The sequence below is a fragment of the Dryobates pubescens genome, chromosome 16, assembly GCF_014839835.1.
Source record: "Dryobates pubescens isolate bDryPub1 chromosome 16, bDryPub1.pri, whole genome shotgun sequence".
Lineage (NCBI taxonomy): Eukaryota > Metazoa > Chordata > Aves > Piciformes > Picidae > Dryobates > Dryobates pubescens.
In genome coordinates, this window is record NC_071627.1 from 21,575,376 (window position 1) to 21,598,369 (window position 22,994).

The 22,994-nt window shown below is 58.3% G+C and overlaps 1 protein-coding gene across 1 annotated transcript; it reads right to left on the minus strand.

Annotated features, from left to right (window-relative positions):
- Positions 1–1,166: 1,166 nt before the first annotated feature.
- On the minus strand, positions 1,167–22,348 carry LOC104296341 (proton-coupled amino acid transporter 1). Its single transcript, XM_054168500.1, has 10 exons — positions 22,183–22,348; positions 21,421–21,511; positions 20,378–20,466; positions 20,076–20,171; positions 18,548–18,632; positions 16,383–16,601; positions 16,061–16,159; positions 13,562–13,728; positions 6,209–6,378; positions 1,167–1,448 (listed from the first exon to the last, which is right to left on the minus strand). The coding sequence occupies exons 1-10, from the start codon at positions 22,323–22,325 to the stop codon at positions 1,180–1,182; spliced, it is 1,428 nt and encodes a 475-aa protein (XP_054024475.1). The 5' UTR covers positions 22,326–22,348; the 3' UTR covers positions 1,167–1,179.
- Between the last annotated feature and the right edge of the window lie 646 nt (positions 22,349–22,994).

Sequence of the window (22,994 nt, forward strand, 5' to 3'; positions counted from 1 at the left end):
GCCAGGGCTCAGCCAACCCTCCCAGGGCACAGAGATGCCCAGCTCCAGGCCCTGCTCGGCCCCCAAGGTGGCTGGAAACAGAGCCAGAGCACAGCAGGAGCCAATGCTCACGGCTGGGGATCCTACCACGGGGGAGCTGGGGGGTCTGGGGACGCTCCACACCTCAGGCTCTGCCAGTCCTCCCCACAAGGCTGGGGTGAGGAGGCAGCTCCACGCTCTCCAACCTGAGCTGAGGTTTCTCTGTTGCTGTAAAAATAAAGTGCTGAGGGGGAACACAAAAAAAGCCCCAAAACTGGCACAAAAAAAGAGCAGTCCCTGTCCTCCCCACCCCCCGACTGAAGGGGCTGGGGAAATACAGAAAGGTTGGGGGTTAAAAAAGAATGAAACCCAAGTTTACCTCCCCAGGACTCCTCCCTTCTCCAGGTGACTATGTACAGAGGGGCCAAGGGGGCCGCTGTGCTGCACCACTTAAAGCCCCCCGGGGAAGGCAGCCCCCAGGGGAAGGCAGCCCCCCAGCCCGGATCCCAGCTCCCCAGCCGGAGCCTCGCACGGAGCCCTGCCGCAGCCGGGCAGGCGCCGCGGCGGGCAGCGCCATCCCCTCGGGCACCAAACCCAGCCCAGAGGGGAAGGAGCGCTGCCGGGGCAGCAGCAGCAGCAGTCCCCGGCCGAGCAGCAGCCGCCCCCGGCCGAGCAGCAGCAGCCGCCCCCGGCCGAGCAGCCCCCGGCCGAGCAGCAGCAGCAGCAGCCCCCGGCCGAGCAGCCGCAGCAGCAGCCGCCCCCGGCCGAGCAGCCGCAGCCGCCCCCGGCCGAGCAGCAGCAGCAGCAGCCGCCCCCGGCCGAGCAGCAGCAGCCGCCCCCGGCCGAGCAGCAGCAGCCGCCCCCGGCCGAGCAGCCGCAGCCGCCCCCGGCCGAGCAGCAGCAGCAGCAGCAGCAGCAGCCGCCCCCGGCCGAGCAGCCGCAGCCGCCCCCGGCCGAGCAGCCGCAGCCGCCCCCGGCCGAGCAGCAGCAGCAGCAGCCGCCCCCGGCCGAGCAGCAGCAGCAGCAGCCGCCCCCGGCCGAGCAGCCGCAGCCGCCCCCGGCCGAGCAGCCGCAGCCGCCCCCGGCCGAGCAGCCCCCGGCGGGTCAGCAGCCGCAGCCCCCGGCCGAGCAGCAGCCGCCCCCGGCGCCCCGGCGGCGCCCTCACTGCACCATCACCACGGTGGTGTTCACGACGGCGGCGGCGGGAGCGATCAGCTCCACCAGCGCCTCGTAGGTGCCCACCACGAAGCCCACGAAGCCGAAGAGGCTGATGAGGAGGTCCTTGGCGATGAGCAGGGGGTGCATCCCCTCCGCGTAGTAGGTGGCGATCTCCAGCAGCGGGGGGAAGATGAGGGCCAGGGCGCTGCTGCTGATGGAGCCCACCAGCGAGATGACGATGTCCAGGCGCGGGATCAGCACGGCCAGGACGCCTGGGGAGGGGCAGACACGGCGTCAGCACTGCCACCCCCCAGGCAGCACCGCCAGCTCTTCCCAGACACAGAGAATGGCCCTTGGAGTGGGCTGCCCAGGGAGGCGGTGGAGTCACCGTCCCTGGAGGTGTTCAAGAAGGGATTGGATGTGGCACTTAGGATAGAATTAACCAGGTGGGAAAAGACCTTCGAGATCATGGAGTCCAAGCTATCACCCAGCACCGTCTAACCAACTACACCATGGCACCAGGCACCCCATCCAGGCTCCTCTTAAACACCTCCAGGGATGGTGACTCCACCACCTCCCTGGGCAGCACATTCCAATGGCCAGTCTCTCTTGCTGGGAAGAATTTCTTCCTCACCTCCAGCCTAAACCTCCCTGATGCAGCTTGAGACTGTGTCCTCTTGTTCTGGTGCTGGTTGCCTGGGAGAAGAGACCAACCCCCACCTGGCTACAGCCTCCCTTCAGGTAGTTGAAGACAGCAAGAAGGTCTCCCCTGAGGGGCTCTCCCCCTGAGTCTCCTCCAGGCTAAGCAACCCCAGCTCCCTCAGCCTCTCCTCACAGGGCTGTGCTCCAGACCCCTCCCCAGCTTTGTTGCCCTTCTCTGGACACATTCAAGAGTCTCAATGTCCTTCTGAAACTGAGGAGCCCAGAACTGGACACAGGACTCAAGGTGTGGCCTAACCAGTGCAGAGTCCAGGGGCAGAATGACCTCCCTGCTCCTGCTGGCCACACTGTTCCTGATGCAGGCCAGGATGCCATTGGCCTTCTTGCCACTGGCCACTTGAAGCCATGGTTTAGTTAGTCATAGAATCACAGAATCAATAAGGTTGGAAAAGACCTGAAAGATCATCAAGTCCAGTCCTGAGGTGTTAGGTCAGACTTGGTGATCTCTGGGGTCTTTTCCAACCTTATTAATTGTATGACCCCCCTGCCAGCCCCACCACGGGGAGGTCGTCACAGGGGTCCCAGAGCACTGGAACAGGCTCCCCAGAGGGGTTGTGGACTCTCCTTCTCTGGAGACTTTCTAGACCTATCTGGATGTGTTCCTGTGAGACCTGCACTGGATTCTCTGCTCCTGTTCTGGCAGGGGGCTTGGACACAATGACCTCTGGAGGTCCCTTCCAGCCCCTAACATCCTGTGATGCTGTGACCTGCTGCAATCACACCTCTTCCCTTTTCCCTGACACAAGAGCTCCTTATTTTGCCAGCAGCTCCCCCCCCCAACAAGCAACTCCTCTGTTGTGTGGACTTCAAGTGCAGCACCTGGCCCAAAGCCTTTCTGTCACCCTGGGCACCCCCACAGCCAGCCCCAGGGCCAAGCACATTGGGTGCCCCAGCAAAGAGATGCTGCTGGCAGAAGAGCAGCTGCTGGCATCCCCAGCCCCCCTCTGCTGAGAGCCAGCACTCCTGCTCCCCACACCTGGGCAGCCTGAAAGCCTCAGAAACCCCATGAAAGCAGGGGATGGGAGGGGAAAGCCAGCTCCCCCCAGCCCAAAGAAATCCCTGTGGCTTGCCTGTGTTTAGAGCTGCTCCAGCAGCTGAGCACCTGCAGCACAGCCCCAGGGAGAACATTTGCTAGGGAAAAGCTGCAGCCAAGGAAAATCCCCTGGGAGGCTTCTGACAACTCCTGCTCCTGCTCCCCATCCTTCTGCTTTGAGCCAGGGGAGGATGAAGGGAGGGTTCCTTCTCCTTCCAAACAGCCCACAGCCACCACCAGCTCTGGGCTCCTCTCAGGGCATCACTGTGTTGGCATCTGGGGAGCAGATCTGCAATAAAGGACCATTAAGGTCCCATTTCACAACTGAGAGCAGTGCCCCTTGCAGCACTCAGACCAAGCCAGCTCCCCACCCTCAGCACTGGAGTGTGGCTGCTGCTGTTTGGCTGAGGAAAAGGCAATGAGAGCTTTGCTCAACACAGCACCCTCTGCAAGCCAAGCAGATTCAGTGCTCAATCCAAGTGACCAAGAGAAATAAACTGATTGATTTACTGCTTTGAAAGCTCTGCTCAGAATTAGGAGACACCAAGAACTGTGGCAGATACAGCCTCAGTGGAGAAGGGACATCTCAAGGATCCTCACTGGAGGGACTCTGTTTGCTCCCTGGCAATCAGCTACAGCCCAAACAGGCTGCTGGAGCCTCCCTGAGCCACAGATCACCCTCAGCACCGCAGGAGAGACTGACAGCAGGCCAAGACACCAACTGGAGATGCTCCTGCACATCACCACCACCCCTGCTCTGCTACCATCTAGAGGCAAACCATCCCTGCACCACGGGGAACAGCAGCAAAGGCGCCTGCTGAGCTGACCTGGATGAAGTTTACCCCAATGCTCAGCCCTGCCCAGAGCTAAGGGAGTGCTCTGCCAGCTCTCTGCTTCAGGCAGCGTCCCTGCTCCAGCAGCCTGTGGGGAGAGCGCAGCAGCTGACCACCAGCAGCACCCTCAGCCTACCCCAAACGACTCTGGGGGCCCAAAGGGAACACAAGTGTTAACCTTCCTCCTTCCAAAGCAAGCAGAGCTGCAGCACCAGCTGCAGCCCTCAGCCTGGGGGGGCAACGGTCGTGCTTCCCACAGCTGTGATTCAAAGGGTTCTCAACGGGGCTGGTTTTGAAGTCTAAGCTTGGAAGACACCCATACAGCCAACTGCATCCTCTCCTTGGAAGCCAAAGCCATGATGTGGGCTTGTTCTGTGGCCACACAATCACCTGGTGAATATTCATGCAGCCCCCCTCCCCCTCCCCCAGCTGCTTTTATCTGTGCCAGCAGCCTGAGCCATCTCTCACAGGGAAAGGGGAGGAGGCACAAAGGAACCAGCATCCTCCCACCAACACTTCCCATTGCCTCCCAACCCCCAGATGGGAGGGCAGAGCCACTGCTGGTGCCTAAAGCCATGCCATCACTCCAAGCATTCACCTCCCTGGCCAATGACACCCCAGTGTCCCCCAGAAGAGGCTCCCATTCCATAGGCAGGCTCTGAGCCCAAGCACAGCACAAGGTGGAGCATGGCAGCATCTCAGCCCTGCACTGCCCCTCCAGCTGCAGGCATCAGGGCAGAGTGGGCATCAGGAAGTCAGCACAGGCAGATGGGGCTTGGTCTGCATCTGCTAATGCAGCACTTCTGGCCCATTACAAGTGAGAGCCCAGAAACTAGCAGCACCCTGCTCTGTCAGCTCCACCCCCTCCAGTTAGTACCACTCTCCTCTCACATCCAAACCAAAGCCAGCTGGGATGCACAGCCAGGTCCCTGATGCTCAACTCTGGTGCATCAGCAGCATCAAGCCACAGGGGAAAGCTCTTTTGCAGCAGCTGATGCCCAGGAGCTCAGTCAAGCATCTCAGCTGTGCTGACAACAGCTAGGATCTAGCCAGCTCAAAATCTGATACTTCTGCACCTGAACTGCTCCACACCTTTCCAGCAAGACCTGCCCTGAAGCATGCTGCACACCCCAGCAGGCTGCCACAGGCACCCTGAGGCTTTAGTTGTGGCTCATGCAGCGCTGTCAGCTGTGTTCTGCTGTGCTACCTGCTGCAATGGGACTCGATGAGCTCCTGGAGGGGCCACCAGGAGTATCCCAGGCATGAGGCTCCACAGGCATCTGCCACCTCCAGATGATGTGGAAAGTTTACTACTGCTCAGGGGGGCTGGAAATAGATGATCCTTGAGGCCCCTTCCAACCCTGACAACTCTATGACTCCAAGGGCAGCCCCACAAAAGAGAGGGCAGAGGACCCCTGCAGCTTCTGCTCAGAGGCTGGCATCAGCAAGGTGCAGGAGACCCCCTGCTGGGAGGGCATTCAGACAATCATGGAATCAGTGAGGCTGGAAAAGACCTCAGAGATCACCAAGACCAACCTGGCACCCAACACCTCATGACTGACTAAACCATGGCTCCAAGTGCCACATCCAATCCCCTCTTGAACACCTCCAGGGATGGGGACTCCACCACCTCCCTGGGCAGCACATTCCAATGGGCAATCACTCTCTCTGGGAAGAATTTCTTCCTAACATCCAGCCTAAACCTCCTCTGGCACAGCTTGAGACTGTGTCCTCTTGTTCTGGTGCTGGTTGTCTGGAAGAAGAGACCAACCCCCACCTGGCCACAACCTCCCTTCAGGTAGTTGTAGAGAGCAAGAAGGTCTCCCCTGAGCCTCCTCTTCTCCAGGCTAAGCAACCCCAGCTCCCTCAGCCTCTCCTCACAGGGCTGTGCTCCAGACCCCTCCCCAGCTTTGCTGCCCTTCTCTGGACACCTTCCAGCAGCTCAACATCTTTCCTAAACTGAGGGGCCCAGAACTGGACACAGGACTCAAGGTGTGTCCTGAGCAGTGCTGAATACAGGGGCACAATGACTTCCCTGCTCCTGCTGGCCACACTATTGCTGATGCAAGCCAGGATGCCCTCGGCCTTCTTGGCCACCTGGGCACACTGCTGCCTCATGTTCAGCCTACTATCAACCAATACCCCCAGGACCCTTCCTGCCTGGCTGGTCTCAGCCACTCTGACCCCAGCCTGTAGCATGGGGTGCAGGACCCAGCACTTGGACTTGTTGAATGCCATCCTGTTGGCCTCTGCCCACCTGTCCAGCCTGCCAAGGGCCCTCTGCAGAGCCCTTCTGCCCTCAGTCTGCAGATGCCACCGAGCTGGGGGCAGGAGCTGATCTTACTGACGGCTGACTGAAGCAAGGCAAGGGGTGAAGGCACCACCAGCCCAGAGCAGGAAGGAGGGGGCACAGCCTGGCAGAACTCAGAAGCAGCTCTGTACTCACAGGTGATGCTGACCAGGGCCAGCCTGAGGAGCAGGTTGATGAGCCAGCCCCAGCGCTCGGGGCCGCGGGCCACCAGCGGCGGGATGATGATCTCGGCCGGCACGTAGAACTGCACGGCGTAGGTGAAGAAGATCCCAAAGGAGAAGAGCAGCTTGACAGCTTGGTACAGCCTGCAGACAAGAAGGAGGGAGAGCCAGTGAGCCATGCTCTCACCCCAGAGCCTGCCCCACCGACGGCAGAGCGCAGGAAGGGAACTCTGCCAAGGAGGACCTGCGTGGTCTGCCCTCCGGAAGGCCCTCCTGCAAAAATCAGAGGCGATGCCTTCAGGCCACAGAGACCTCTCCTCAGCAGCCTGCAAGCCATGGCAACACATGTCCCCACACCTGACCAGAGGCTGCATTCTGGCTTTGCACAGGGGTTCACCAGGCCAGGGCCTGGGCCAGCAGCCTCTGGAGTGCTGCTTTCCCCCTGGGAACAGCGGCGAGCAGAGAGACTGAGAGCTGTCTGGACAGAGACACCAACCACCAAGGAAAACCAAGCCCCAAACCAACAAACCACTGCCCTGCTGCTAACCCATCCAAAGGCACAGGGACAGCTGAGGTGCCCTTGGCCACAGGACCAAGAGCCTACCTTGTTTCTCCACAGGCTAAGGCACCTACCTACCTTTGCAGGTGTTCACGTGTGCCACACTGCCCTGGGCTGGACGAAGCAACAACTCCTCCAGGCACCTCGCTCCCTGTGCAGGGATATAGCATCTGCACCACCTTCTCACCTGAGCAGGCTGGACTCTGCAGGTCTGCAGTGCCAGAGGATGGCTTTCTTCACCACTGCCCCCACCAGACAACAGCTCCACACCCAGCAGCACTGCTACTGCCCGGAGCCTGCAGTCCTGACTTTCGACCAGAGCCCCAGAAGGCAGCTGCAGCCTTCAGCCACCCCACAGCTTCCTCACCTTGGCCTTCACTAACAAAATCAGGCCTCTCAGCTGAAGGAAGACAACAATTCTCCTTTTGTCCACCTTAGTGAAGATGAAGACCACCTCAGAGAGGCTGAGCAGCTGGTGCTGGCTGTGCAGAGTGAACTTGCCTCGCTGCAGGGATGTTTGCCCTGCTGCTGAGCAGCACTAACACAGACTCAAGGCTCCTCACCACACTCCACCAGTGAGCAGGCTGGGAGGGGACACAGCTGGCACAGCTGACCCCAACTGACCTAAGGCATATAGAGCTGGGGGAAGGAGGAGCAAGGGGAGGAGGTTCAGGGCCACAGAAGAGGAGGTTCAGGGGAGACCTTCTTGCTGTCTACAACTACCTGAAGGGAGGTTGTAGCCAGGTGGGGGTTGGTCTCTTCTCCCAGGCAACCAGCACCAGAACAAGAGGACACAGTCTCAAGCTGTGCCAGGGGAAGTTTAGGCTGGAGGTGAGGAGAAAGTTCTTCCCAGCAAGAGCAATTGGCCATTGGAATGTGCTGCCCAGGGAGGTGGTGGAGTCCCCATCCCTGGAGGTGCTCAAAAAGGGATTGGATGTGGCACTTGAAGCCATGGTTTAGTTAGTCAGGAGGCGTTGGGTGATAGGGTGGACTTGGTGATCTCTGAGGTCCTTTCCAACCTCATTGATTCTATGTTTCCCTGTGCCAGATCCCTGCCCTCCTGGAGGTGGCTGAACCCCTGCCTGCCCATGCTGCTTTACCTCTTGAACTCTTTCCCTCAACCCACAAGTTTGCTCACTTTCACTCTTGCAGTTGGCTTCCCCACCCCTCCAGGGGGGAGTGAGTGAGTGGCTGCCAGCTGGGGTTAAGCCCTGACAGTCCTTTTGGGCACAAGAAGGGCTCAGATAAGGAGGGGGAAGCAGCAGGTGGAATGGAATTCATGGCTGTTGAGCTGTTACTGAGCAGGCTCCTGCTTGCCATGGGGCTTGCTCCCCTCACTGTACCTTACAGGCTGCTTTTTGCTTACTCTGCTTGCTCTGCTGCTTATCACCTTGCCCTGCTGTGCCTGGGGGCATTCTGATAACAGCAACAGCCATGCTCCTGTGCTGGCAGAGGGCCAGGGCATCCTTACTGAACTGGACAGGCTGGAACTCCAGTGTGGACTCAAGCTGAAGGGACTCTGAGTTGACAGTGAGTTCACAGGGGTGCAGGAAGCCCTTGCTGCCAGCCAGGCTAGGAGCTCCATGCAGTGTTAAAGCCTACAGTCTGGTGTGAAGGGAGCAGGGGTGGAGAGTCTAATGGAAGTACCTTTGAGTTGTTGTAGCCCATGAGCTGAGCTGCATGTTACAGGAATCACTACAGCAGGACCCACCCAAGCCAGCACAAGCATTCCAAGAGGTGCAAGCACAGCCCTGGCCCAACTTGAGCCCACAGAGCTTCACAGAATGGTTTCAGTTGGAAAAGATCTTAAAGCTCATCCAGTTCCAACCCTCCTGCCATGGGCAGGGACCCCTCCCACCAGCCCAGGTTGCCCAAGGCCTCCTCCAGCCTGGCCTTGAACACCTCCACAACCTCCCTGGGCAACCTGTTCCAGTGTCTCACTGGAATGTCTTCCCAGCCTCCAGTCTAAATCTGCCCTGCTCAACCCCAGGCAACACCCCAGCTTCTCCTGGGTGCCCACCAGAGCAGACAGAGCCCAAAGCCACACAGCTTATGAACTCAGTGGGCACTCTGGGGACACCACTGAACATTTCACAGGCATCTCACTGGGGTGGTCCACAGACTGAGGGAATGATATGGGTGCTGCAGCAAAGGGGGGGAAGAGGGATGGTGGTTAATGAGGATGTGTAAGATGGTGTGGGACCTCAGCATGATGCAAATGGTATGGAACAGGGGGTGAAGGACGTGCAGCTAACATGGGGGCTGTGTGTCAGGCTTGTGCTGGAGGCAGTGCTGGTAACAGAGGGATGCTGCAGCTGCTGCTGAGCAGTGCTCACCCAGAGGCAAGGCCTTCCTGCCCCTCTCACCACCCTACCAGCAAGAAGGCTGGAGGTGAACAAGAAGCTGAGAGGGGACACAGCCAGGCCAGCTGAGCCCAGCTGACCAAAGGGGTATTCCACACTGTGACACAGTTGCAGCCATGAGTATTGCACAGGTTCCATTTACTGCTTGGCTCCTGAGGATGGGGAAGAGCACAGCACTGCCAGGGTGAGCCTGGGCTTACAAAGCAAATGCAATGCAAATGTCATCACCTCCACCTGCAGCTCAGCAGCAGCTATTTTTGGCACACTGCAGAGCACACAGCTGGTGGGCAGACAGCTAAAAGAGCAGCTTGAGCAAAGCAGGAGGAGGGCAGAGTGCAGCCAGGCTACAAACAGCACCCTCAGCTCGTGTCAAGTCACATCTCACCAAGTCACAGGTCCTACAGCAATGAGAGCAGGGCAAGCATGGCTGCAACAAAGAGCCTGCTGCAGGTGCCCAAAGAGCTGCCTCTCAGCCCTACCTCTGCCCTCAGCTCCCCAGCAGCAGGAGACACCTGCCCAAACCAGAAGTGAATCTAGATGCACCATGTATGGTCCTGCCCATTGGCCAGCTCAGGACATGCTGAGCACACAGGGCAGATGGATCCTGGCCATGCCATTTGGAGCAACAGGAAGTGGATCCAAGCTGGTGAAGGCATCTGCCTCCTCCTGCCTTCTTACATCCCCTCCCCTCCTTTGTTGGCTCTCCCCTCTCTGTGTTGGCTCTCAGCATCCAGCTGCTGCAACAAGAGCCTGAAAGCAGAGAAGTCCAAGTCTCCACATGCAAGATGACTTTGAAGAGCAGTGGCAGAGACTGGTGGAGTCCAACATCCCCCACAAGCACAGGGGACAGAGTTAGGGCTCACCCAAGTCAATGAGATGTTATGCAAGCCCATGGGACCAGATCAGGCTGTGCCAAACATCAGCCTGAAGCTACTTTATCATCTTTACAAGAGGCTGCAAGGCCTGGGCTCATTCAGCATGAAGAGAGGGTTAAGGAGGAAGTTATTACTGCCTTTACCTACCCAATAGAAGGGCATGGAGAAGACAGAGCCAGGCTCTTCTTGGAGCTGCACAGCAGAAGCAGCAGAGGCAGCAGAACCAGCCAAAAGCCTAGTTAAGCTCTAGTTAAGCTCCAGTTAAGCTGGAAAGCTGTGGAACCTCCCTCTCTAATACTCAAAATCTGAGTTACAGAAGCACAGAGTTACTGAGGCTGGAAAAGACCTCAGAGATCATCAGCCTATGACCTAACAGCCCCACATCAGCTAAGCCATGCCCCCAGGTGCCACATCCAAGCTTTTCTGAGACCTCCAGTGATGGTGACTCCACCACTCCCTGGGCAGTCCATCCCAGTGCCTAAGCAGCCTTGCTGTGAGGAAGTGCTTCCTGAGGGCCAACCTAAACCTCCCCTGGTGCAGCTTCATACCATCACCCCTTGTCCTGTCACAGGTTGCCTGGGAGAAGAGCCTGACTCCTACCTGAGTACAACTTCCTTTTAAGCAGTTGTAGAGAGTGATAAGGTCCCCTCTAAGTCTCCTCTTCTCCAGGCTGAACACCCCCAGCTCCCTCAGCTTTTCCTCACACCACTTTCCCTCCAGCCCCCTCACCAGTCTCTTTGCTCTCCTCTGGACCTGCTTTGAGCAGGTGGATCAGCTTGGGGACTTTTCTGATGACCTCTCCAAGCTAAGTGATCCTGGGATCCCACAGGCAAGCCAAGGAGAAAGCTGTCAGGAGTCCAGAGCGCACGTGTGCAGCCACGCATGACTTGAGAGCACAGCAGCCTTGAGCACCTGGCAGCCTTGAGCCACCTCCCCCAGGGCCTGCATATCTTATCACAGTGTTTTCAGCTAAGTGATGCTGTAAAGCCATAAAATGCTGCAGGGCAACTCCTGATTGAGAGATGGTATTAAAAGAGATCCAGCAGAACGCTGGGTACCATCCGGTACAGCTCGGGCACAAGGACACCACGCTCAAAGGGCACCTGAAATACCACCCAGTCAAAGAGGGGCAGCTCCAGCCTTGATCCACCCAGGGCCCTGGAGGGGAACTGCTCTGCCAGCCACAGCAACCACCTGTTAGCCAGGCCAGACCATCCCAGCTAGCTGCAGGAAATGGTTTGCACTCCTCTTGACCACAAACTCTGCCCCGTGCTGCAGTGCTGCTTCACCCTGCAGATGTTGGGGTGAAGCAACCCTTCTGAGGATGTGAGGAGGGATTTCTGCAGAGCACTGCAGTATTTCACAGGCCATGGTTAGGCCTTGGCACTGGGCACTGAGGAAGCTGTGGTTATGGTGCAATGAGGCTGGGATGTCCTCACTCACCCTGCAGCTCAACGCATTCTCCCAACGCCTTCTAGTGACCTCCAGGCCGTGGCTGCAGCCAAGGAAGGCTGCAGCACCTCTGCTAGAGTCCTCACCTTGCCTGCCACGCTGCAGGCAAGCCCCATGGCTTCTCATCCACAGCTTTTACAGCCCAATGCCTTTCAGCACCGGGGAGAAACCCCCCAGGCAAAACAAGATGAGCCAAACACTCATTGGGAGAGCGAGTCCTCAGCCCTCACCTGCAGCCTCCTGCCCAGGAAGCACAGCAGTCAAGGCTGCAGCTCAGGAATCTCAGCCCTCACTTCAGGTAACTCTTTTCCAAGCCCAACATTTACAGCCTCCACCAAACATTCTGCCAGAAGGAGCAGGCACAAACACCAAAGCACTCTGTGTGCACAGCACAGCCTTGCCCAGCTCCTGCTGCCTGCCTGGGCTTCCCCAGCTGCTGCCTCCAAAGGCTTGTGGCTCCTCTCCCTGCCTGAAGAACCCCCCCCAGTTTCCTTCAGAAAAGTCCTGGGACACAAAGCATGGATACTCCCAGAAACATGCCCTGGAAACAGCCCAGCAAGCCACAGAAATCCCACTGCCCTCTTCTCAGGGAATGTTGTTGTCCTTCAGAGCAAACACAGCTGAGCTGCTCACAGCAGCCCCAAGGGCAGCAGCACAGGGCAGCAGCCACCACAGGCTGTGGTGTGACTTGGTGCCAGGCAGAGGCCAAGCCCTGGCTCTGAGCTGCCTCCCACCTTCAGGAGAAGCATAGAATCATAGAAACAATAAGGTTGGAAAAGACCTCAGAGATCATCAAGTCCAACCTGCCACCCAACACCTCCTGACTAACTAAACCATGGCTCCAGGTGCCACCTCCAATCCCCTCTTGAGCACCTCCAGGGCCAAGCAGCAGCACTCCAGCCCCTCACTTGAGCTTGCTGAGCAGATGGCATTCACACTTACTGTGCCTGGCAGTGGGATTCAGATCTCCCTACAACACAGGCACCTTTTTCCACCAGCCCCATCCATCCTCACCAAGAGCAGGAGCCTGGCAGAGCTCCCAGGCACTGCAGGGGCTGATGCAAGGCTCTTAGCAGGAGCAGGACCTTCTGCCACACCAACATCCACGTCCAGCAGTTCAGTCACAACACAGATCCAGCAGAAATGAAAGTCCAAGCACTCAAAAGGGAAGAAACAGCCACTCCAGGACAGCAGGCACGAGCTCAGGCCCTGTGTATTTCTGCAGGGCTCCACTCAGTGACTGGAGCAGCTCAGGAAGCCTCAGCAGATCCCAGAGAAGGACAGACAGGTCTGGGGAGCTGCAGAGCTCAGCCCCCATGGGAGGGAAGGGGTATCCTCACAGCACCAGAACTCACAGGCAAACTCTTGGCTTGAGACAACCTGTACCCAGGCACAACATGGAGCCCAGCAGTGGGAGTTTGAGCTCCAGGGCTGCAAACAGGGAATGCAGCCCACACATGGAGACAGCACATCTCAGCCTCTCTGGGGGATCCCAGCTTCTGCTTAGTTTTCCATGTGCTCCCCTTGGCAAAGAGCTGCAGCTGTCACACAGTTCAACAACCTCCTGGTATGGTCAGATGGGTGCTGTGTTCAACAGCTGCCTAGTCCCCAAGGAAGGGGGAAAAGGAAACTGCAAGGCCAAGGCAGGAGCCGCAAGGCCAAGGCAGGAGCCGCAAGGCCAAGGCAGGAGCCGCAAGGCCAAGGCAGGAGCCGCAAGGCCAAGGCAGGAGCCGCAAGGCCAAGGCAGGAGCCGCAAGGCCAAGGCAGGAGCCGCAAGGCCAAGGCAGGAGCCGCAAGGCCAAGGCAGGCGCCGCAAGGCCAAGGCAGGAGCCGCAAGGCCAAGGCAGGAGCTGCACCTACCCAGGCCTGGACCACCAAAGAGTCCAGGAAAGCAGCCTGACCTGCAGAGCCAAGGCCAAGTGAGACAACCTCTGTCAAGCTCCTTTGGAGGCCTTTGGCTAGGGCATGGCTGATGACTCCCTGAGCTTCCCCAGGGAAGTTCCTCTAAGAAGCCATGTCCTCTCCTGGCTGAGAGCCTCCCTCCTCCCCCCAGCCCCTCAGCTCCCCAGGGGTCTCACCAGCAGTTGGGCAGGTTGAGCGTGATGCTGGCCTGGATGTCCGCCCCGAAGCGCAGGTAGCCCAGGACCCCCAGGCTGATGTAGAGGGTGGTGACAATGGCCATGCCCACGTAGAGGATGGCTGGGAACTGCCGAGGGTTCTTCATCTTGTTCTCCAGTGGCAGCACCTGGGAGAAGAGGAGGAGGAGGAGGAGAGAGCTGCGAGTTGCCCTCGCTCCTCTCTAAGCCTCACCCCCGGGGAAGCAGCAGAGGCAGCCCCGTGGCCAAGCACAGCCCCAGTGCCAGGGGGGGCAGGGTCACACATGGATCCAGCTGAAGGAGCTGCTGCTGGACTGGAGAGCTGATTTCTCTGCTCCCATCTGAGCCCCTAAAGCTCAGCAGGGCAGGCCCACGGGAGGGTCACTCGCCTTAACGAAGGGACCCGGACCTGCCCCCTCCCCTTGGCAGGAGCTGTGCTCGGCAGCACCTGGTGCCTTGGGGTGCTGCCATCCATCCCACACCTTGGGTGCATTACACTCTGCACCCCAAAGAGCACAGCCATGCCCAAGGGGATGAGCCCACTGTCCTAAATCATAGAATCAACCAGGTTGGAAAAGACCTCAGAGGCCATCAAGTCCAAGCTATTCCCTAACACCTCCTGACAACTACACCATGGCTCCCAGTGCCACGTCCAATCCCCTCTTGAACACCTCCAGGGATGGGGACTCCACCACCTCCCTGGGCAGCACATTCCAGTGGCCAATCTCTCGTTCTGGGAAGACCTTTCTCCTCACCTCCAGCCTAAATTTCCCTCTGCACAGCTTGAGACTGTGTCCTCTTGTTCTGGTGCTGGTTGCTTGGGAGAAGAGACCAACCCCCTCCTGGCTACAACCTCCCTTCAGGTAGCTGTAGAGAGCAGTAAGGTTTTCCCCAGCAGACCCTGGAAAGGCCAAGGTGCTTTCTCCTCTCCCACAAAGTCTCCCTGGCCAGGTTTCAAGCAGGCAGGACAATAAAAACAGGAAGGAGAGAGGCACGTCCTTCACCTCCAGGCTGCTAACACTTGCTGTCAAATATAGACCTTCAGCAAACACTTTTATAGCTGTCCTTGGGTGCTGAGGTTTCCAAGAAGGGAGACAGTGGCAGAGCTGGGGAGGAGGCAGGAGCAGAGAAGGGTATTTTTTATTTGCTTCTCCACCTCCAATTCATGAGAGGAAGAGAGCATCTGGCTGCCAGCAAGAGCCCTCTGCCCTGGGCACAGCAGCCAGTAAACACTCCTGTGCTGTGCTTGGCCTCCTGCAGCCTGGTGTTTACACAGCCACCTTATATTGAGAGATGAAAACAAGTTTCCCCCCCACCCCCCTCCTTTGAAGGGAGCTCCTGGAAACAACCCACAACGTTTTGGGGAGCCATGAAGGTCTCCAACCACCCACCCAGGTGTTTTGTTCCCAGCCACAGATGCTCTATTTCCAGCATCTCCTAGGAGAGGCACAAGCAGATCCGGCCGGGCTGGGGCCACGGGCCTGCCAAAGGGAGAGCTCTGTGCCTCTGCAGCAGGGTGGGGAGGGATGGCTCACCCTTTTTGGTGGCATGCTTTCTGGCCTCCCACTTGGGCAGCTGCAGGAGCCATCCAACTCAGGATGATGTTTACAAAGCTGTGAAGGGCAAGTGCCAGGAGGATGGAGCCAGGCTCTGCTCAGTGATGCCCAATGCTAGGGACAAGGGGCACTGGGTGCAAGCTGGAGCAGAGCTCCTGATGTGTTCCTTATGTGAACAACCTGAACAAGAGGACACAGTCTCAAGCTGTTTAGGCTGGAGGTGAGGAGAAAGTTCTTCCCAGCAAGGGTCATTGGCCACTGGAATGTGCTGCCCAAGGAGGTGGTGGAGTCCCCATCCCTGGAGGTGTTCAAGAGGGGACTGGATGTGGCACTTGGAGCCATGGTTTAGTTGTCAGGAGGTGCTGGGTGATAGGTTGGACTTGATGATCTCTGAGGTCTTCTCCAGCCTTACTGATTCTATGATTCTGTAAGGAAAAACCTTTTCACTGTGGGGATGACAAAGCCCTGGAGCAGGCTGCCCAGAGAGGCTGTGGAGCCTCCTTCTCTGGAGACATTCAAAACCCACCTGGATGTGTTCCTGTGGGACCTACTCCAGGTGATTCTGCTCTGGCAGGGGGATTGGACTGGGTGACCTCCAGAGGTCCCTTCCATTCCCTAATGCTCTGTGATTCCTCATCTGCAGGTCTGCCAGCAGAGCCAAAGGCAGCTGCCAGTCCCAGCAGAGCTCAATCTACCACCAGGCAGAGCCACCTGCAAAGCACGCAACCAACCTCCGAGGTCTGGAAGGGTGTGCTCCTCTAGCCCCAGATGGAAGCAACAGGAGACAGCCTGAAGGCTCCAGCTAAGAGCATCACCCAGAAGCTGGGCTCCTGTTCCTCTGCAAACACAGCTGCAGAGAAGGGCAGGTGCTCAGCAAGCCCCAGCAGGGGCCGGGCCTCCTGCGCTGCCACGCGCCCAGACTTACCACCCCGATGCCTTCAAAAGCAAAGATGGCTGTGCCAAAAAACAGAGGGTAGGTCTTCCAGGCTGCTGCTAGAGGGAGGTCACGGGGATCAGGAATGTCCTGGAAAGAAGCCCACACAGAGTTCAGACTCAGGAAGGGTGGGGAGGGCCTGGCCTGCCCTGCGGCAGCCCCAGGCGGCAGGGAGAGCCCAGCGGAGCAGAGGGCAACCACCCACGGGCGTGAGCAGCCCCCCAGGGTGTGCCAACACCTCCCTGCTCAGCTCCCCCTGCCCCCCCAGAAAGGCTCCTGACAGGGAGGGCAGAGGGGAGCCAGCTGCACCTACCCTGACGATGTACTGGTAGATGACCACCAGGCTGACGAACATGGCCACGTTGGCCAGCATGGAGAAGATGGACAGGACCTTGAGGTTCTGGATGAAGGTAAGCAGCACCACAAAAGGCAGGAGGGAAAGCATGTACAGCCTGGAGTCCATGGTGGGGGTCATGACCACCGTCCTGTTGGGGCTGCAGTCGTTGCTGGTCCCGTTGGCTGCAGCTACCACCTGGGGAAGCAGAGGAGGGCTTGGATGAACCCCAGCACAGCCTTGGTGGCTCAGCAGATCACCCCAGCAGCCCACTGTCAAATACAGCTGGTCAAGCAGCTTTATCAGGCAGCTGGGAAGCAACCCCTTGCTAGGAGCAAAGGTGGGACAAGACCCAGCACCTGAGCTGAGACAGCAAAACCTGCCCTGGCCCAGGCTCTCCGAGCACTCGACCCTGGCAGCTGAGCCTGACAAGGGCAGAGGTTGGTTTGTGCTGCCCATGTGGCCAGCTGAGAAGAAAGAGGCATTAAGTGTGACCTCCTCAAAGGGCCTTTTCCTCTTGCATCACCACCACACAGTCAACACTGCACAGCCCTTCGGTCACCCAGTGCCCTCTTCCCACCCAAAGACACCTGGCAGCTACTGCTGGCCCCCAGCTTTGCTTTCTCCGTGGGGAATCAGCCTGTCCTTGGGTTCTCTGTTCATTCCAAAGGCACTCTAGGCCACATGCTCACCTCTGGAGACAGCTCTGCCCCAGGGCCAGGGTGGCTGAGCCATCCCTCTCAAGGGCATGGGCATGCTGTCCATCCCCTATACAACCACAGCTGCTCTGGTTCAGCTACCAGCTGCCACCTGGCCAGTGCAGCACAGGGCTGCCTGCACACTAATTTAACCTGCTCTGGAGCAAATCCTGCCCCAGAGGAAAGGCTGAAGAGCTTCTGAGCAGATCAGCATCCCCAATGGGAGAGGGCAGTGCAAAGCCACTTGCATCAGCAGGCCAGTACTGCTCAAGCCCCTGCCTGCCCTGCTCGCCTCTCCTTGGCTTGCTCCAAAGCCATTTTGCAGACCAAAGCTCTGCCCAGCACAACAGCACTTTGCCTGAGGTACCACCTGCACCATCACTCCCCATCTCACACACTGTTCCCCACCACAAAAAGCAACCAGAAACACTCTCCATGCCACAGACTCCAGCGCTGAAGCCAAGGGGGTTCCCAGCTGTGGTTTCAAACAGGCTGGATCTGCAGGGCAGAACAGCAGCAAGAGGCCATTCACAGGAGCAAGGGTCAGCAGCCTGGCCCTATGCTTGCACCCTGCTCTCTCCTACTCTCAGGGCTGTTGGCAGCAGATCGCCAACCTTCACACACTTACTGCCTATCCCCCACAGCTGCTGCTCCTGGAACAGAGGCAGAGCTCACCCATCCTTTGCCATCCACCAGCAGAGCCCCTCTTGCTCCCTTGGGACCCACCTCTGAAGCTGGTGAGCCCCAGGGAAGAGCCATGGTGGTAGGAACCAGACCACTGCTGCAAGAGCAGGGCAGGAGCACACAGGGGGAACAGCACTGAGCAGTGCCTGCAAGCTGGAGGCTGGGGGCAGGGATTGTTGTTCTGTTTCTTACAGCACAGGAGCCAGATGAGCAATTCAGAGTTTCTGTTTATTTCCTCCCAACACCTGGCAGAAGGAAACTCTTTCCCTAAAGATGTAATTAAGCTCCAGAGCCACAAGATGAGGCAAGAAACTGGAATGTAAACAGGTCCAAGAAAGGCAGAAGGTTCATGGCAGGTCTCAGTCCCCATCATACATTACCATCTACACAGAGTATCAATGAACCTCCCAACCAAGGGGGGCAGGACACCAAAGGCACAGTCCCTTGGCTGTCGCTTCTGTCTTGCCTTCTATCACCAGGAACAGCCCCTGCTTCTCCTGGGGGATACAGACAGCTCCAGTACCTCTTGAAGTGGAGCAAGCCCACAGGCACCCTCAGAAAAACCACCCCTGGTTGAACAGGAAAACCAATCCCCCAAAATACCCAGGCAGAGGAGTGGCTCCTTCCTGAACAACATCAGCTGTGCAAACCAGACCTTCAGTGGCAAACAGGAGCGTGACACAGGAGCTAAGGACAACCCAAACACCCCCAGCACCCCAGCCTGCCTTCCCCTTGCCCACAGAAGAGGGAGCAGAGTCCAACCTGTCTCAGATTGTCAGCCAGGAAGACGAAGTACACACAGCAGAAGCCCAGCTGGGTGACGATCAGGAAAAGTGCCACCACACGCCTGGGGAAGGAAACAGCCCCTGGGTTAGCCAGGCCACACGGAAAGCAGCTCACCTGGGCTGCCTGGGGCTGCACTCAGGCACTGCAGTGCTGCTGCTCTCCCCAGGGGCTGAGAGTGCAGCTCAGGGCACACTCAGCTCACTTCTGCTCAAGGACCATACCTCCGGCCAACCCCTCGGGCCCTGGGCTCTCCCGTGTCCCCCACTCCCATCTCCTGCTTAAGGTCGGGGCCAACCTCAGGAGGAAAGTGTCCTCCTTGGCTTTAGCATCTCCAGGACAGTGTTCCCTGCACACAGGGGTGGGTGGATGTGCCCAGCACCTGGTAGGCAATGATCTGTGTGATGTGGGCCATCCACAGGGCTGGAAGCAGCCATTAGATATGTTTGGTGCCTGGCCAGATGGGCCAGCACTGGAGGTGTTCAAAAAAGGACTGGATGTGGCACTGGGAGCCACGGCTTAGCTTTCAGGAGGTGTTAGGTGTTAGGTAATAGGTTGGACTTGATGATCTCTGAGATCTTTTCCAAGCTGGTTGATTCTGTGATCCTCTATGTGTTACTTACCCCAAGACTTACTTCTCCCACCCCTTAAGTACAAGCCACATGGGACTGGGGGTCAATGACATCAGTGTTTATCCCCCAGGGAACACTGAGCACTTGGGGCAAGTGAGTCAAAGAACACTTCATGTGCTCATCTGCTGACACAGCTCAGAGAGCAGCCAGCTCTGCTGTCCTGGCTGCAGTACAGAATACAGAATTAACCAGGCTGGAAAAGACCTCAGAGATCATCAAGTCCAACCTACCACCCAACACCATCTGATCAACTAAACCCTGGCACCAAGTGCCTCATCCAATCTCCTCTTAAACACCTCCAGGGATGGTGACTCCACCACCTCCCTGGGCAGCACATTCCAATGGCAAATCTCTCTTTCTATGAAGAACTTCTTATCATAGTATCAGTCAGGGTTGGAAGGGACCACAAGGATCATCTAGTTCCAACCCCCCTGCCATGGCCAGGGACCCCCCACACTAGATCAGGCTGAACAGAGCCTCATCCAGCCTGGCCTTAAACGCCTCCAGGGACGGGGCCTCAACCACCTCCCTGGACAACCCTTTCCAGGGCCTCACCACTCTCATGGGGAAGAACTTCCTCCTCACATCCAGCCTGAATCTCCCCACCTCCAGCTTCATTCCATTCCCCCTAGTCCTATCACTACCTGAACTACCTCTTCTTCCTAGCATCCAGCCTAAACCTCCCCTGGTGCAGCTTGAGACTGTGTCCTCTCGTTCTGTCGCTGGTTACCTGGGAGAAGAGACCAGCCCCCACCTGGCTACAACCACCCTTCAGATAGTTGTAGGTGGCATTAAGGTCTCCCCTGAGCCTCCTCCTCTCCAGCAGGTGCTGGGCTGAAGGAGAAATGCCCTGCTTGGAGCAGGGCAGCAGGTACCTGCCCCAGGCGGCGTGTGTCCGCAGCCAGGAGACAGGAGTGGCCTCCAGGCCGTACACCACGGCACCCCCATAGTCCAGGAACTGCTTCTGGAACCTGTCCACAGAAGAAAGAAAGAAGGCACATGACATCAGCCCTGCCTGCTGAGTCCCAAGGCAAATGATGACCTGTGAGGGGAAAAGCAGTCCCTGTGGAAAGCCCAGAAGCTCCAACACAGGCAACTCGCTGCTAGGAGGCTGCCGAGAAACCACAGGGCCTGTTGGGAGGGAAGCAGCGGTGCCCAAAGGGGAGCTGCTCCTTACCTGTGGCAGAAGTGATGGGCACACTTCACCAGGATGCTCATGCAGTGCACAGCCACGACTCCCATCACCACCAGGCTCACAGGGCCCAGCTGCAGGGGAAGAGAGAGGGGGAAGGCTGCACTCGGATGGCCGAAGGCTGAGCTGCACCACGGGGGTCACCTCCAGACAAACTCCCAGGGGAACACTCCTGAACCAGAGCTGCTCCCAGGAACCAGCCCCCCAGGACCAAGTAACCCCCCACAGAGATGCAAGCTTGGCAGGAATGGTGCAGAAGAAGCAAGCTGGGGCAGTTTGGGTGCAGCTGAGCACTTCCAGCACGGTTTCTCAAACTGTCCTGCACATCCCTATTAGGCAGGGCACAAAGAGGCTGCTGTGGTCTGGCCAGGGGAAGGGAGTTTGGTTTGAATCATTGGTATTTTTCAGTCTGAGCTGTGGGAACACTGCACTGCTGAGCAAGGAAATGTGGAGCAGAGCAGTGAGGTGCCTCCACCTCTCCCAGGGACAGCAGTTGCTGGGGCATGACACAGACAGAGGAGCCAAGCACTGGGAGGGAAGCAGGGAGAGAGGTGACAGTGGCCACAGGCTGCATGACACCCACTGATCCCCACACAGCCAGAGCTGGGAGGCTGGGCCAGCCCATGAAAAACCCTTCAGAGGGAAGCAGGCCACCATCTCCCACCACCAGCCTTAACTGGTAACCTGCCCATGGTCACAGGACCCTCAGGAGGCACAAGGCATGCTCAGCACAGACAGGCTAGGACAAACCAAGGTGGAGGCCATGCTGAACCTGAGGAGATGCCACCCAGAGGCCAGGAAGGTAATAGCCAGCTGGGTACAGAGCCATGGACTCAGCAACCTGCCTGACCCCAGCAGAGGAAACTCCTCCAGACACACAAGGCAGGAGCAGCACACAAAGCAAGCCAGAGAGCCCAGGGTGTAAAGCTCACAAGCTGCTGAGCACCAAAGGCATCTTGGTGGGGAGACACTGGCCACCAACACTGGCCATGCAAGCTGCCCAGTGCCTTGAGGTCACTCTGCCTTACCAGGATGCCAGCATTCTTCACAGCCAGGGGCAGCCCCAGCAGCCCTGTGCCAATGTTCCCTTTCAGGAGGTGGATCAGGGTCTGGTACCATCTGAAGGAGAGAAGACACAGAGATGACCATCAGCAGATGCTTGCACTCAGACCACGCAGCCATGGCTTATCCTGCTCAGTGTTCAGCAGCTCTGAGCTGCACATGGAGGTCCAGATCCTCTCCCCTGAACTCAGCTCAGCCCAGTGGGACCAAGGCAGGAGGGAAAGAGGAGACAAAGACTCAGCACCTGCAAAAACTGGCTTTGAAACAAAACCCAGCATGGGCACAGCTCAGCACCAAGTGGCTGCACAAGAAGAAAGTCTCTGAGGTGAAAGGACCAGTCTCCCTCGGGCAGAGAGAGCATTCCTCTGGGGGAATAAGGCAGGAGGAAACCCCCAGGTCACAGCTGCACCATGCCCAGGTACCCTCTGAAGCTGGACATGCATTTTGCCCACCACAGCTCCTCATCAAACCAAGCAGGAGCAGGGGAATACTGGGGAAAGCATCAAGCATTGCCCACTGCCAGAGAGCCCAGCTTCCCTGGAGAGCAGACAGCAACCCTGGCACAGCTGCTCACTAGATGCCAGCACCCCAAGGGCGCAGGACAACACCTCTGCCCTCACGGCCCCCCACAAAACCACCACCTGCCAGCAAAGCTGGCAGGCAGCAGGGAGCCACCACGACCCTCGCAGGTGCCGAGCCGGCTGGGGAAGGAGGGCAGTGCCACTCACGTGGTGCCATTGGTCTCCCCAAAGCGCTGATAGGACTCGGGATGGGCAAAGCCGTTGATGGCCGCGGGGGGGCTGCCCTCCGGCGTGACGTCGGTGGAGCTGTAGTCATTGTAGTCCTCGCTGCGGAGGCGCCGGGTGGACATGGTCCCTGCGGGGGGAACGGCGTGAGGGCTGCCCAGCTCAACAGCCCCCTTCCCAGGCTCCTTGCGATCAGCCATCGTGCCAGAGCGATCGGCTTGTGCTGCCTGAGCCAGGGCTCCTCCGGAGCTTTTATACGGCGGCAGGCTCCCGCCCCAGCAATCCCGGCGCTGGCATGTCCCAAGGTCAAAGGCGCACGGCACCTTCCCCCCGGCTCTCCCTGCAGGCTCCTGCCCCCGTTTCGGGCACACCCAGTGCCCTGGTTTCGGCTAGGAGAGAGTTAACTTTCCTCCTAGTAGCTGTTTCAGTGCAGGGCTTTGGATTCAGTGTGAGAACAGAGCTGATAACACAGGGATGCTTCAGCCGTTGCCAAGTGGTGCTCAGCCCCGAGTGCAGGGTTTCAGTTTCCCATGCCCCGGCAGCCAGCAGGTGCACAGGAAGCTGGGAGGGAGCACGGCCAGCACAGCTGACCCCAAGCAGCCAAAGGGATGCTCCATACCATAGGCCCATGCTCAGCATACCAACTGGGGGGGAGTTGGCCGGGAGGGGCCAATCCCTGCCCGTGGACTGGCTGGGCGCTGGCCAGCGGGTGGTGAGCAGCTCCCTTGTCTTTCTTGGAGCCTATTTCCCTCCCTTCTGGTCTCTCATTTCATTAAAACTACTATTATGACTAC